At 41.5% G+C, this 15,390-nt stretch overlaps 4 protein-coding genes and 1 long non-coding RNA gene across 6 annotated transcripts; 2 read left to right on the top strand and 3 right to left on the bottom strand.

Moving 5' to 3' along the window:
* Positions 1-43: 43 nt before the first annotated feature.
* LOC129585285 (quinone oxidoreductase-like) lies at positions 44-2,747 on the top strand. Of its 2 annotated transcripts, none has more exons than XM_055477912.1 (9): positions 44-62; positions 248-309; positions 403-531; positions 700-849; positions 1,153-1,325; positions 1,415-1,461; positions 1,536-1,690; positions 1,808-2,107; positions 2,243-2,557. In XM_055477912.1, the coding sequence occupies exons 3-9, from the start codon at positions 430-432 to the stop codon at positions 2,303-2,305; spliced, it is 990 nt and encodes a 329-aa protein (XP_055333887.1). In that variant the 5' UTR covers positions 44-62; positions 248-309; positions 403-429; the 3' UTR covers positions 2,306-2,557. The 2 variants fall into 2 exon arrangements, 1 of the variants encoding a protein (XP_055333887.1); XR_008690000.1 differs by lacking the exon at positions 44-62 and adding an exon at positions 2,566-2,747 and having other exon boundaries at positions 176-309; positions 2,243-2,404.
* On the bottom strand, positions 2,579-7,585 carry LOC129585283 (nuclear factor of activated T-cells 5-like). The gene is given in 10 exon segments (XM_055477910.1): positions 2,579-2,975; positions 3,263-3,707; positions 4,189-4,368; positions 4,436-4,507; positions 4,510-4,572; positions 5,044-5,219; positions 5,294-5,487; positions 5,738-5,894; positions 6,549-6,889; positions 7,433-7,585. Coding segments are annotated over 9 exon segments (1,710 nt in total). The 5' UTR covers positions 6,854-6,889; positions 7,433-7,585; the 3' UTR covers positions 2,579-2,857.
* Positions 7,586-8,564: 979 nt separating this feature from the next.
* LOC129585286 (uncharacterized) lies at positions 8,565-10,791 on the top strand. The gene is made up of 3 exons (XR_008690001.1): positions 8,565-8,734; positions 9,662-9,774; positions 10,331-10,791. It is a non-coding gene; the product is annotated as an uncharacterized LOC129585286 (long non-coding RNA).
* Positions 9,426-12,126, bottom strand: LOC129585284 (acyl-CoA-binding domain-containing protein 5-like). Its single transcript, XM_055477911.1, has 6 exons — positions 11,900-12,126; positions 11,691-11,808; positions 11,562-11,634; positions 11,320-11,489; positions 10,166-10,622; positions 9,426-9,758 (listed from the first exon to the last, which is right to left on the bottom strand). Exons 1-6 carry the CDS (start codon positions 11,976-11,978, stop codon positions 9,606-9,608), a joined length of 1,050 nt encoding a protein of 349 aa, XP_055333886.1. The 5' UTR covers positions 11,979-12,126; the 3' UTR covers positions 9,426-9,605.
* A 387-nt stretch (positions 12,127-12,513) lies between these two features.
* LOC129585335 (tetraspanin-1-like) lies at positions 12,514-15,122 on the bottom strand. The gene is made up of 7 exons (XM_055477976.1): positions 14,994-15,122; positions 14,801-14,876; positions 14,359-14,571; positions 14,034-14,270; positions 13,378-13,551; positions 13,057-13,140; positions 12,514-12,872 (listed from the first exon to the last, which is right to left on the bottom strand). The coding sequence occupies exons 1-7, from the start codon at positions 15,029-15,031 to the stop codon at positions 12,807-12,809; spliced, it is 888 nt and encodes a 295-aa protein (XP_055333951.1). The 5' UTR covers positions 15,032-15,122; the 3' UTR covers positions 12,514-12,806.
* Positions 15,123-15,390: the final 268 nt, after the last annotated feature.

Here is a 15,390-nt window from a genome sequence, read left to right as displayed (position 1 = left end):
CGAAGCCGAACTGATAAGGCTGTTGTGTACCTGTGGTATAACTTGATAAGGTTATTAACTAGGTAAGGACTAAGAAATGCCGTTTTATCTATTAATCGACTTATTAAAAGACGTGATGATTGATATTATTTATCTATCTGTACTAGAAGTCGCAAATTTCATAGTCAGCAAAAGTCTTTTCGTGATTTTCTTGCCTGTTATCAGTACCTGTACGATCGAAGCTGCTTTTACTGAAGTACACCTTTAGGAACATCAAACTGCAAGTAACGCGGTAGTGTCTTGCCACCATCATTCTGAAATATCTATTTGGTAAGTAGAAAATTAATGTACCTTGGTAACTTTTTTGTAGCGCACAGTGAAGGTGTATTTAATTAAGTACTTACATGTGCCTGATCGTTGCAGGATTGTCAGAACCAAATCAAGGATACCATGGCAGCAAACAAAATGAAAGCGATTAAGGTTAGCAAGTTGGGGAGCCCCGAAGTGATGACACTTGAGGAGATGGACAGGCCAGTACCAAAACCGGGACAAGTGAGTTTGTAATTCATGCATTATGCATATCAGAAAAAAGCTTAGAATAATACAACGGCAGGCCAAAATATCTTTAAGGGTACAATTATTTTGAAGTGGGTTACCATTAAAAGCTACGATATTATAAATTGTACCATGCACTGGCATGCAGTAACCGTATGCCATTAGGTGCTAGTGAAAATTAAAGCCGCCGGAGTGAATCCCGTGGACGTTTATGTCCGGGAAGGACATTTCGGTTCCTATACGTTGCCGATGGGAATGGGTGGCGACGCAGCCGGCGTTATAGCAGAAGTACCGGCCGGCGAAAGCCGATTTAAAGTAAGCCGTTCGCAATAAGGCAAAGGCTGCATGCACGTTTATCTCAGTTTTCAAAATGAAAAAATTAAATTTATATTTATGATATAACATAAATCTGACAGAAATCTGTATTACTGACAGATAAGTTCTGCGGTACGTACTCACTAATCTAACCACAAATCACAGACGTTTTGCGGTATACAGTCAGCTGAAGTACGGCTGCTGTTTCTGTTACAGTGGATATAATCGTATTTCAAAAATTAATTCCATTTGTATGTATGTTAAAAAATGGTAGTGTTATTTTAGTAATTGACAATTGGGCAGGTGGGTGATCGGGTGTTTACGTGCGAAGGCGCTGACCCGCTGACGGGCGCGTATGCTGAATACGCGTTGGTGCCGGTGCGTAATGTCTTCCCGCTGCCGGATGTTCTGTCCTTCAGCCAGGGCGCCGCCCTAGGTATACCGTATCTGACCGCTCTACGGTGTCTTATGATAAAGTATGCAACGGCAACCGGAACGTCATTGCCAACTCACCAATCCATTATTTCAAACAGCATAAATTAATGTGAATGATATTGTGTTGCAGGGCAAACGCTAAACCCAATGAAACTGTGCTCGTTCATGGCGCTAGTGGTATGATACTAAGACCTATTGTCGGAAGCATGACCTTTACAAACCGGCACTGCAAATGCTTTGGATTGTTACAGGCGCAGTCGGATTAGCAGCTTGTCAGATTGCGTCGGCATGGAAGATGCAGGTATTCGGAACAGCGGGTACGGAAGAAGGACTAAAACTCATCCGCGACAACGGAGCCGCAACCGTTTTTGACCATCACGATAAGAATCACAAGAAAAATCTAATGGTAAGAGTCTCTCCGTACACTTCTCCAGCTAACCTTTGCCTTTCATTTTGTTGTTGAATTAACGCGTGTCGGTAATCAGTAACTGCATATGTCTATATTGTAAGATTCTTGTCACAGGATGCAACGGGTGGTAAAGGATTTGATGTCATCCTGGAGATGCTGGCCAATGAGAACCTGGGAACCGATATTGAAGTGGTAGCGGAGTTTGGTCGTATCGTGATTATTGGCAGTCGCGGGGAAGCCAAGTGCAGCCCGGTGTACATGATGGGCAAGGAAGCTATGTGTGTGGGTGTACTGTTGATGAAGTCCACGGATGAAGAGTGGAAGCGGATTGGTGACGAACTGGTCAAGGGCATCAATGAGGGCTGGGTTAGGCCCATTATTGACCAGGAATTCCCTCTGAATCAAGCCGCTGAGGTATGATTTACAAGTTAAATAATTAAACGTCAAGCAAGTTTTGCCCAGTTGCTATTACTTAAGTTGTGCTACCGAGTAGTATTTATATTGTATGTACCGTATATTGGCTACAACTACAAGGTGCATATGTTACAGGCGCACAAGGCGGTTATGCAGCATACCGGAGGTTCCAAGGGGAAAATCGTGCTCATCCCATAAACGATAGCGGAGAACCTGCAGGTGCACTCTGGAATCAAGGTTGAAGACTACATCAATAATGCTGTTATTTCTGCTGTTTTTTGCCGGTTCCGTTTTAAGGTACAGGATTCCATTTTGATGGTAGTAATACAAATTGTTTTTGAAGTAATGTTTACCGTTTCTAATTGCTAATCAGCTGTGCATTCGCAGCTGCTCTCTGCATAAGGCTTTCGTGATCTGTATTTTGGTGCTGACAATAATGAGCAATGCTATTGTTTCAGATAATGACGTCTTTATCAGATCGACAAAAAAATTAGGTTCCGTTCAAAAGATATGCGCGCTCCGCATAATCGACAAATAGTCCTACAACCCTTTATTCTATTTAAGTCTAAAGAAACCACAAAAAATATCCGATCAATTGTGCTATTTGGCGGCCATGTGGATAATATTCAATACAGCATTTGTCACAAGCATTATCGAAATCCATAATTAAACCAATGATTATTACATATTACAATAGTAGCCAGTTAAAATCCAAAATTGCAGCATATGTTGTCCCCAATATGAAGCACTTCATCGGAAGAAATCGGGACTGTCCCGTATACAATCAGGATGTGCCATTATATCGCGGAGAATGTCGTCGAAGATCTGTTCATCGGTTGGCTGTTCGGCATTCGAACTCGATGGACCACTGCACATACGCAACCAAAACAATTAATATCTTGCAGTGGCAAAACTGCGCCATGTACGATATTTTCCACACCAAATATGAGGAAGACACAGAAGTCTAACGCTTCACAATTTTAGTGTTCATATTTTGGTCTTTGCGCTTATGATAAATAAAAGTTCCAAATGTTAAACACACGCTTACAACTCCACCGAAGGTACAATCAAACTGATATTTTACTTAATACTAGCTACCCCTATCCAACAATTATATTATGTTATTTTCTCTCTTTCCATATCTTCAAAACTTACCCCAATATTTCCTCATTCTCATTCCACATTCCACTATACCCGCTCTGCACGATCTGTGTGTCTCCACTAAGCCCAACCTCCGGGACAGGGTTTAGTTGCTCGTTCCCTGTGGCCACTTGTGGAATGGTAATAATGATGGGAAAAGAAGCGCCCGGCGGATTAATGAGATACTGATACAATGTCGTCGTGCTGGAAACAACGCTGGTGCAGGGCACGAGCGGATCAAGAGTGTCATCAGTCTTCTGGTCCGTGTTAGTATGATCTGGGCCGGTGCTGGATGCAGTGTCAGGACACACCTCACTGATCGGACTAGTCGGCATCGAGGTCACCGGGTCCGGAGCGTCGTCCGGGGACGCACTCGGTGAGTTTACTGACTGCTCCATGCTACTGCCTGACGCATCTTGCGAAAAGAAACCGTCATCCTCGCCGCTATTGGTGGTCAAGGCTACAAAACACAACACCATTATACTAATGCACATACATGCTTTATTTTGTTATCTGCGAGATTTAATTTCGGCTTAAAATATGTACCATATTAATGCATCAGTGTCCCGGGGTCACTATATTTTCACAAGCCCTCAAGGAGGGGACTGTATTAGTTCTTCCAAAGGAGGGATTTTTCTAAATGCGTTTTTGGGAGGGGACTCTATTCGTGAGGGAGGGAGGGGGGCGCTAATTGATAAAATACGGCAAGTATGCCACAATACTATGTATATCTGTAATAGAACGTTAGTTAAAAACTTTTAAATGAAAAGTAGTGTCGTCGCCAACGCACTTTTTGTTACTCGGCCGCCAACTGGCTACATGAGCTGTAATACGAACAGCTTAAAAAATCGTAAAACAGTACGCAATTAATAATGTCATACTTTACAGCCGAACCGTATTATTACTTCCCACAGGTAACCGTTAATCGTAAGCACCACCACCTGGTACGTATTGAAACGGATACGGCTCGCTGGTTTTGTTCTTGTTCCTGACGGTTATACTGACATTAACCGGTTCAGCAATGTTCAAATCTTTATAAGCCGGCAGAGTGGCGGTCAGATGCACTCCCTGAAAATGCCTCTTCCCGACCGGAAGTTCGGCTTCCCAGACCACTTCTTCCGCTAAAAACAACAACAAAAAATCAAAGGCCTGTCATGGTGTGCCAAGAGTCACATTTAGCTCGACAACCTTCGTTAATTTCCTTCATGTAGATTCGGGTTTCGTCTTTGATGAAATTGCGCCCGAGTATTATCACTTCCCCCCGCCCGACGGGGGGCAACTACTGTGCGAGGTTCGGTGAATTTCCGGCATTCCTGGAGATGGTGCTGAAAAAACCAGGGTATACTGTCAATACATCAAGTAATTTTACATGGTTTACATTTGAAACCTAAAAAGTATGAAACGAGATTTTAGTTTTTTCAGTGTCGAAGCTTCTAACTACCAAATAGTGAGACCGCGCTTGCTTTTGAGTTTACATGGACTGTAACCAAGAAATCATGAAAACATGCATTGACGAAGAAATTTATTAATGAAGTCTTACCCGCATTTCGTCTTCAGCTACCTTTTCGCTTTCGTCTTCCGATAGACGGATAGGAAACAAAATATCATTCCCTAACTAGTGCAAAAGTATTTTATAAACATAAAACTGGTTATATCAGGAAGTAGTAAAAACGCGGTGAAAATAATCAGCATGCTGGCTCACAATTATTTGTTCAGAAAATTATTCAAAAGGTGGAAAAACTAAATTCCTTTTAGAAAGTAGGAATTACTGGAACCGTGAAATTCTCTTCGCTTACTGCAGCAAATCGTAGTGGAGGAAACTTGCAGAGTCCGCACAGCACCCCTCTCGCCTGGGACAACCGCGCGGAAGGCGATCCGCACTTGCGGCGTTCGCTTCTTGCGCCGGTTATCACTCTGTTGGCCATCATCCAGATCGGCATTGCGCAGCTTTAAAATGCCCATACAATCCACACTGAAACACTGATATATGCGTTGGTGTGGCGAATAACATACGGAATTTGACCAGGTGTGGGCAAAATGTCTTACTTGACAACCCAATTGTTTTCCGGGAGCATGTCCATCTCCAGTACGTGGGTGTTCTCCATGGACTGGTCCCGGCATGGTGTACTGTGTTTGCCGCCAACCCGGCAAGCGCGATACAGATGATGCGGCCGTATACGACCAAATTCAATGGCAATGAAAGCCTGCAGCACCGCCGACGTTCCGCAATAACCTTTTAGCTGCACGGAAAGTAAACATATACCTGCATATAGTATACAACCCATTGTTAGTTTTTTGCTTGCTAACACCAAATCTTGCCATGAATTATTAAGAGCTGAAATTCTGCCAGCGATTATAGTTTCATCCCTCATGAAATAATGGTACATTATTATTTTATAATATCACGATCTTAATATAGCTTAAATTATTGAAATAAACCAATTTACACCAAAAAATCCCATACTACAAAAGAAGTATTATTACAGGTACCTGGACAGCCGGACAGGTGTTCCCCGTGCGATCTTTGATGCAGCCGCGACTGCCCTCTTTCTGATAGCGAGCTCGATGGTGATCTTCCGGCTGACGGAGTATCACCAGTTCTAAGCCGCCTATTTTGGATGGATACGCCTTGATTAACGATGAAACCCTATACGAACAATGGGCGTCGTTATCAACGATTTCTACAAACTGCTATACTTCTAGTCTTCTACTGAATGTATCTGCCAGTTAACTTCTAACCTTTCAAAAGTGTACCAAAAAATTTCAAAAATGTATTCCCTGACAAATTAATGATAACGCTCAAAATGTCGGTCTTAATTATGTATACTTGTAATCTGTAGATTACTATTGCAAGTTAGTGGTAAGAGATGTGGGTTATAAAAGCGTTATATGCGATATATATATCACACTTATTAACCATAATCAGTCCACGTGCCATAGCTGCATACTTATAGTACTATACCATAGCTGTATACTGTATACCATAGCTGTATATAGTATATATATATAGATACTCGTAGTACTACAAGTGCAGATAGGTATATCGTACTGTAATGCCAGTGGCCACGAGTCCCACGACACAAATTTCAAGTTTACAATAATTCTGTAAAAATAATTCTCAGTTTCTTGTACCTAGGAATTCTTAATTACAAATTTCACATAGCCGTACTTATATATACCACATTAATACAGTTGAACATTTTATTACTGCAAATACGCAAAATATAAATGACCCTATACATAGCATAAAATGGCGATTACACTATTCTTCCTAAACAACATACTAAATTACAGTACATACTGTGGCACAACGGGCGGATCCTCTTTCTCCTGTTCTTCGGCCGGTTCCTCATCGTCGGCATGGCTCAGCCGGAGCTGCTCGATGTGGCGGCTGGCCTTAGCGACTTCATCCATACTGCTGAAGCGCCGTTTAATGGTGGAGCGGGAGTCGGGGGAAGCGTCCGATATGGCGGATGACGCGGAGACATCCGAACTGCCGGGCACAGAGCCCATAGTATTACAACGGGGCCGCACGAAGGATTTCTGCCGGCACGCGTCCGAAGTCGAGGCATACTGGCGCGCAGCCGGGATACCATCCGAAGGCATCGTTGATTAGATAAAATCAGCTTTTGAGATCAGATCCTGCAATTCTGTGTAATTTCCAATCATTACTGTATATTAGAGATTTTCTGTCTTAAATTGACTTCAGTCCTATCGCTTAAGACAACCCCTTTAATTAAAGCGGTTAAATTTTCACCGTTAAAATCAAATTAGTTTCACTGGTTGCGAAAAAATTGAAATAAAAATATTGATCACAGCACTGAGAAAAAGAAGGGTGTGAATTGTGGACAAGCAGCCAGCTACGGTAAAATAGACTACATGCTAGGATCGTTTTAGGATTGGCCGAAGCTGACCAAATCTTCCAGTCTTTATGTCTGCGTAACTGCAAGCTATGCATTCAACATTACCCACATAATTCCACTTACAATTGTCAACACATTCGAAAAAAAAGGCGAGGAAAATCGAGAAATTCTAACGTGTTGCGGCTAAAGGGGAATGTTCGTAAAACATCCGTAGCGAAAAAGTGGCAAATCCCAATAAACCAGGCAAAAGAATAATATCAATATTGCTGCTTACCTATTACGGATTAACTAATAAAGTGAACTGCGATTAGTGCCTTCTAACCCTTTTATTCCAAATTTACTGTCCAAAACTTAATATCACAACGGACATCCTCAAAAGTACGATGCAAATCCAGAGCTTCGCGGCAATAAGAGACAAAATTTTGGCGAAAAACAGCTGTTTTTGTTACTGCGTTACGAGTTAGCTGTTAGCCTGGTAGCGTACTGGAGTGGCGCGTGAATGGATTTTTCCAAGAAATCCGTCTCACATAGCTACGCGAGCCGTCGACCTGGTGTGAACTGTGAAGCGTAAACATCGACCAATCCAAATTGCCAATCGCTCACGCTTTGGAACCGCCTAATGTAAACACATAGATACAATGTCATAGTAGTGCTATGCAGTCTATCCTATACCGTAGCTCGTAAAAAATTACTTACGACTGCATTTATATTAACAAAAATTAACAAAACTTCATAATACTTTTACGAATTAAACATCGCATAATGTCATTGCGCAATCAAAGCAATGGTAACGCGTAAGCAAAGTACGTACGCCGTACGCATCAAATTTCTGTCAATTATTAAACCAGGGTAAGTATAATAGACGTACTTCTGTTACAGTTCTGTTGTAGTACGTACTTGCTTCATTTTGTTTGGATACGGTATATTAAAAATTATTTTATTTTTGTTCTAGACAATAGAATAAGAGCATAGATTTTGTATTAGTGTACCAAACTGTATGTACTGTACAGTGTACAATATCTCTGGGTTACAGTAGCAACAGTGTATCTCCATTGATACTATAAATATCTATATATATACGGTGACTACACCGTCTACACGGCCTACACCGAGCAATGCTTCCTGTGTTTTATGTTACTATTACTGTAATAGTAAGTATGTACTCGTACTACCTAGCCGGTACGGGTGGTAGCTGTAGTTTGGCCTTTAACTTTAATTTAAATATCGACGTATTTAGGAAAACGGATTATTTTCTGTTATAAACAAGCTTTATACTGTAACACAGAGAGTTCTTTGTTGTGAGTAACCATACACGGCACACGCTTGGCCCGTTTGCCCTGCCGGTGATTATGCAACTATGCATGCACTTCGGTATCTTCCACAGGACATATGCCAGCAAAACAAGTTGTAACATCAGCGGCTTGGCCCCAAAGATTGTGCGCCATGTACACGCGCAGCATGACCAGAGCGCATTTTAATTTCATTGATCCAAACAAGCTTACACGGTAGTGAAAGTTGGTAGGCATTTCCCCATAGTTTGTTTATAACCACGGCACTTGTTCTCTCACAAGTCAGTTCTCCTTCTCCATCAAGCGGTCAAGAAACACCGGTAGCGGCAAGAGGGGTAAGCGTTTAGTTTGGTATAAAACTACATAATACTGCTTCGAAAATGCTGCATAAAAACCATTCAAATTTGGGCCTTATTTGGCTAAAGCTCAGAATTTTATAACAGAGGAATATGCTGTCGCATTGTAACACACCTTCCCTGTACTGCTCACGTTCAGAGTTTCGCGTCATGGTTGCCCAGTGTGTCTACGCACCTGTGTGGTGAATGTGGTCCCTGGTCAGTTTAATAAGTATAATCCAGTTCGATGGCTTAAAAAACTTACTTGTTATCGGTTAACGATTTTTTAAAAAAATGCGCTGAACTGGCTGTACACCTATAGTCTACAAGTACGTACTTTAAATAAAAATTACAAAACATAATCCGGGCCAGTACCGGCCTATGAATAATTACTGCATATCGGCTAACCCACTGGGTTAGATAATATCGTACTTACCACTTACTTATTTTGGTAATAATAATATTGTACTGTACAACTGCCGCACTACGATACAGTATATGCAGATATTTATTGTTAATTAACGGCATTTTGCGACTATTTCACCTACCTCTAGGTCAACGCAAGGTTCTGGTGGATTAATTCGGAATTTTGAACCTTGCCCCATTTCTTTTTCCGACGGTGTCATCTTGACAACCGTAAATCGTAAAATTCTATAAGAAAATTCACCGAAAAACAACCCATTCAAGCATATCATACCATCCGGTTTTATTAATTACAACAGACTTTCCAGAATGGGCACCGCCACAAGAAATTTTCATCTTGTGCACCACAAAAACAGGCATACAGTTACCGACTGCAACTTCTGTCATTTGGCGTCATAAATAACTCAAAAGGCTGACTAGATAAGATTCAAAACAAACGTTCGAGCGCTTAGCGCTGTTTCCGAACGCGATGAGAAAAATAAATGACTAAATGCAGCACCACAGGCCACGCCATGGCAATAAGGAATACAGCAGCTGGATACCGGCGAAGCCTCATCTCGATCAGATGGAAATAGCGGCCAAGCAAGCGGATTACCGAGTTCTGTGGGAAAAATAAGGTACCTCAAATTAAGAATTAAGAAGTCTACAGACGCACGTCAAATTTTTATAACGAAAACAATGCTGCCTGTACATTACAAACTACCGTACAACGGTAAATTCCACAACACGGTAGTGACGGTACATTATATTTGTACAGGATTCTAACAAACATCCAGTGATCCATTTCAAATCAGTTATTATCTACTGAATTTTTAAATGAAATTTGAATCTTGTCTGAAAAAAATTAAATAGATATAAAAAGATCATGGTAAGTACTGCAAAACATTCTGAGACAAATTTATCAAAAAATTAAGTGACGTCGTTATTAAACGTTGATTTTAATTGCTGAAACTAATAGAGTAGTAATTATTCCATTTCATTATACAAAAGTAGGCTGTATCAAATTACCTGAGACTGCGACCATAATGGGCGCCCAGCATCCGAATGTACAGTCCCGTTACAGTGCGCCATTCCCTTGTCTTTGGTAATTTTGTCCACCTTCCCCTCCACCACAAGTAGTCTCTGCTCGTGCTGCATGATTCGTCGCTCGAGATTCTCTGTGCGCTTCTTCAGGTGCTCCAGCTCGGGATACAACGTCTGAAAGACACTCAAATCCGCCACCACCACCTCGTTACGCGTCGGCTCAGGAGAAACCGGCTGCGATTTGAAGGAATCACCGGACAGGCGCCGTTCCTGTGGTGCAGAATGTACCGCGTCCTGGAATGCTTCAACTTCGAGATCCTCACTGTCCTCCTCGCTGGAGATTTCCACTGCATTCAGCATGTTGGAAACCCTTTCCATTAGTTGTGGTAAACGCCTGGCGTCCCCGGAAAAGCCGTTCACCAACGAGAGTTGACTGTCCCCGCTTAAAAGAGACAAATGTGTAAAAACGTGTCCTCAAATCAGGTTATTTCATTTCCTTGAAACAGTGAAATTATTTCTATGCCCTTCACTCTTTCGTGATCTTCTGCAGCTGCTAAGCTGTACTCAGTCTCAAGCATTTTGGCTTGTAAGAATCTCAATTCAAAACTATAACCTGTTCAAAACATTCAAAATTCCAAAAAGCAAGCCTATGATAGCGGAAGATCGAAATGTGAAACAAGGAAAAAGTTGCAGCACCCATTAACATTATCCCAAAACATCCCACACTAAAGAATTACCTAATTTAACTAAACTAATTAATATTACTTATTATTTAGGTCCCTGATGGCAAAACAGAGAAACCAGAAGCATGTGAACTGTCACATATAAAAAGTAAAAAACTGTAATTCTCTACATAAACAAGTACGCACTATCCTAAAACACCTCCCTGATTGCAGAGTTAACCAATAAATATATTTAATAGAATACTCATTACGGCCCCACAAAAGACTCGCAAATTCGTAATTATTTATTTTTTAAACAAAATTGTTGAACTTTTTTAAAATTCCAGTCGCAAAGAAACAGAAAAATCTTATACATATCAAAACGTTGAAATTCACATCAGCAGCGAATTTAAACAATGTCTCAATGTTTCCATAAAGTATGCTGCGTAATAGACAGAAGTGGTACCACGGTTTTACCTTGACGATGACGAGTCAGGCTCGGCTTTGATGGTGGCCACTGGCAGCGGTGCTTGTTTGCGCTCCCCACCACCGATGATTTTCCCTTCATCATTCACCAGCTCATAAAACGAACCCAACTTATCCAAGAACTGCGAAACTTCGGGCGTCAGGGACATCATTTCCACTATCTGCAAATATTCGAACTCAGACACAAGTCTCCGGGTCTCCCACCAACTTATGTTTCTCTAAATTCACCTAACCTTTTTCAGCTCCGTAACGTACTCTTCCATGGCTTCTTCTCGCGATATGCCATTCAGGCTATTATGGGCATCCCTATGAAACAAAATTTCTGTCGCAGTGTGCTCTAGCAAAGCCATCCAGAGCCTCACCATTTCACGCATTTCGGATCGAAGAAATACGGACGCGGTGTCGTGCACGCACCCACGGTCGCCTGTTTGAACAAGGCGTAAAAGCGGAGCATCATCTCCCTGGACGGCTGGAACGAGCCTTTAACGACAGAATCGTGTTAGGAACATTATAGTTGTGGAACAGCAACCTCCGGTTCTTAAATTAGGGGTAGAGATAGCTAGACTCTTACCATTTGCTGGAAGGGTACGAATAACGTTGACGGCAGCATTGAAGCGGTCTTCAATTCCGTTCCCGACATAATCCGACATGTTGGATTACGTACGCACTCACACTGGCCGTTTATCTTATGACATGGTTATTTATAAGCACAGACTGTCGTCAATGCTAAATAGTCCACTTTCGGGTTTCCTGGCCCCTCTGAAGGGGAAAATTTTCAAATGATCCTGCGAAGGTGAAAACTTTACTTAACAAACGAGTCAGATAAACTCCATAGTGTATAGTGCAGTTTAGTTATCCATGTAGCTGCGATAACGTGCTGGCATCCTGGAGACACATGCGCTTGCATAAGTCTGTGGCCTGTGCTGTGTGCTTTGCGACACGCATAATGAGCGCTTTCTGGAACTGTTACAACAGCTGTGTGAGTGAGCGGACTATGTCCGAGGAAGCAGAGGGGTGTTTTTTTATTGTTTCTCAATTGTATCTGTGTCTTGTGAAATAAAAAGATTATATAAGAAGAAATTGGTCGTGGTTATTGACGAATAGGTATCTATACTTCATCTCACGAGAATCGGCATCATCATAACTCATAAGATCTTTTTAAATTTTTGTATTTTATTCCGTATTTTCCCGTGACGCAAAGCCACGGAACCGAAGACATTTACCGAATAGTTATATACGCGTATCCACTATCCGGAGCCCGATGTTGCCAAAAATACGGTCGCACGATTAGAACAGAAGCAGCATTCAGTGTCGGAGCTGGTACTTGTACTTGTATAACTTTCATTCGCGACAAAAAACAAGAATAACTTTCAGTTTACGAATCATTGGTAATTCGCATTGAAGTAATGACCGGTAAATATTGAGATCCGAAAACGAAAATGCCTGTGCTACACACGCATGAACACACCATTATTTAATCAAAGTTCTTCGTATCCCGCTGTGAATTTGTAGCACATATACGCCGCGACTGCTACTCCAAGAATCTGCAATACAAACGCAGTGATTTATTCCGGGCAAAGTTGCAAAAACACAGCATATGTTTTTCGCTATTCTGCTCCCGTGATACAGTATAATGTACATACGAGTTATAAGCATCGCCGATAACGGTAAAAACGCTCCTCCTACTGGCTTTTAAATTAAATATACTAAATGCAGTAGCGTGCTCACATTAACGACTCCAACGCCGACAGCCACACCGATTACTGACGGAGCTTTTTGCGACACAATCTCCATGGCTTTCTCATCACACCCCTGTAAAAAACTGCAATGATTTTTTTTGCTCGATAATGATAACCTAAATATCAAAAGAAATTGTGGATGTTCTTCCATTCTTCAATACATTCAGAAGGTCACGATAGCCAGTGGTTGTCGATATCGGCTACTTGCAGCTATATACAGATGTACGCTACCACTACTGTACTGTGCTTGTAATATTCGTATATCAATTATCCATATTAATTTTTATATGCATGCATGGGCCAAACGTACAGTGTTCATCCAGGAGTTGTCGGGATTTCTGTGCAGTAGACATGTCGGCTGTTCGAGTTCAAGTGTTTTGTGATCCTTCAATTTGCAGCAGAAGACCGGAGGTGTTCGGTTTTTAATCCAGTACGGCGAATTGTGGAAATCCGTGTACCCATGTTCACCGCCACAGCAACCCAACTAAAATTGCAACAAAAAGCGTTGTGAAATCATCTTTGCGATATTCCCTCACATGTTTGCATTCCGTACACACTTTGAGTAATTGAGAAATTTTTAATTTTATTGCTCAAATACAGCTCCTATGTTTGAATTGCAAATTTCCATCACATTTTTAACAAGCAACATTAGCTGGCTGTTGCTAGTTACACTGAATGCATAACCACCAATATTGTAGGACGGTGACTTTATTAGCCTTGAAAGTAACTGATACGAGTACACATTGCACTGACTAGTTTGAAATTACGCATATCTCAAAAATTAATAAGAAAAATTTTTGCGAAACTTTTTTACTTTGCTTAGCCCACTAAAGTAAAACGCAACGCCCTACTTCTTAATTGCTTTGTCATGATCGAAGGCAATTTTACAAGATAAGCATGATTTGTATGCAACTCTGAATATTCCATAGAAATTTCAAGATGAAGTATGTAAGCTAAATTCCATACCCAAGTTTGCACAACGTTGACCAACAGTGTGGGAACAAGTGTATTGTTATTAGCAAACCGATCCAGCACTACAACCAAGTGATTCCCAGTGTCCAGAGTGGTAGACACGTAATCATATTTGTTGAGGGCGCTATGATACATCTGCGAGATGCTCTTCGTGGTGACCGGCCTGTTTACCGCAAAGGCGATTCCAGCACCCAGTTCCATGACGACAATCAGTGACAAAACAACCGAATACTGCAACCATAAGGCGGAAAAATTATTTTTGCAGAAACACAATAGTTTATTAACAAAGCCTGTTATTTTTTACGACAGTAGTTTTTACCGCTATGGTTATGGAGCGGGACTTTTTGTAGGCCGCGTAATAGCCGACAAGAGTCACTAGCAAGGTGACAGCACCGGCCGAAATGAACACACTGGACACCGTTTGGATATGGTATAATCCAGCTGAAAGGTATTCTTCGAGGGTGCGCATTCCCCGGCCGAACGTCGGATCCAGAGAGGGATTCAGACTGCTGAGGAAACTGGACACTCCGTTCTAAAAATCATCATTTATAGTATATTCCCAGATTCCAGACAAAATGTCGTTCCAACTTGCAATCGAACATATATTCGTATTATACAGTATTATACAAATTTATACCGTAGACAACTACTGTTGTCACTTATAATTATAGTGCCCCACGATGCTGATAGCTAAACCTTTTGGCAACATGTAATAATATGTAAAAGCAAAAGTGCACTGTAAAGATATTATTTTTACTTACGCTTAACGCTATTCCCACTCCAAGAACTACGCATGCTAGGATGAGCACAATCGTGTTCATCGCATAAAAATAGTACCTGCAAACATAATATAGACATATAGATATACAAAAGAACAGGTAAAACGGATTACAATCAAATTGTAGAAGATGCTGGAGGATGTACATGGAAATTTATGGCACATTTACATCGTACCTCGCATAGCGGGGACCGGTCAGTTCTGGATGCGCCATGATTGATTACTGCAAACTAAGGTAACAGTCTCCACCCCACTTGTGAAATAATTTAAAACATGCGAGATTTTTTTCTCACCTAAGACCTTCGACGGTTTGCGCGTCGGGTATAATTGTATAGGCTAGCGGCGTGGTTGAGCCTGCAGGGCTCAAATTAAAACACTTTTTTATAGACGAAGATGGCTGCCGGCATTTAATTCTACTGTATCGTTGTACCAATGTGCACCGGGCCCACTTTCTGCTCCAGTTTTGAAATACAAAAACAGGTACTATTGCACCTAATGTCTGCAGAGTGTGCAGCTGGAATAATCGCCAACAGGGATAATGAGTGGCACATAGCACAAACATCGCTCTCAAAA

Source organism: Paramacrobiotus metropolitanus, unplaced genomic scaffold (genome assembly GCF_019649055.1).
Source record: "Paramacrobiotus metropolitanus isolate TYO unplaced genomic scaffold, Prichtersi_v1.0 Parri_scaffold0000016, whole genome shotgun sequence".
In the NCBI taxonomy this organism is placed as follows: Eukaryota; Metazoa; Tardigrada; class Eutardigrada; order Parachela; family Macrobiotidae; genus Paramacrobiotus; species Paramacrobiotus metropolitanus.
This window is presented reverse-complemented; position numbering and strand designations above follow the sequence as displayed.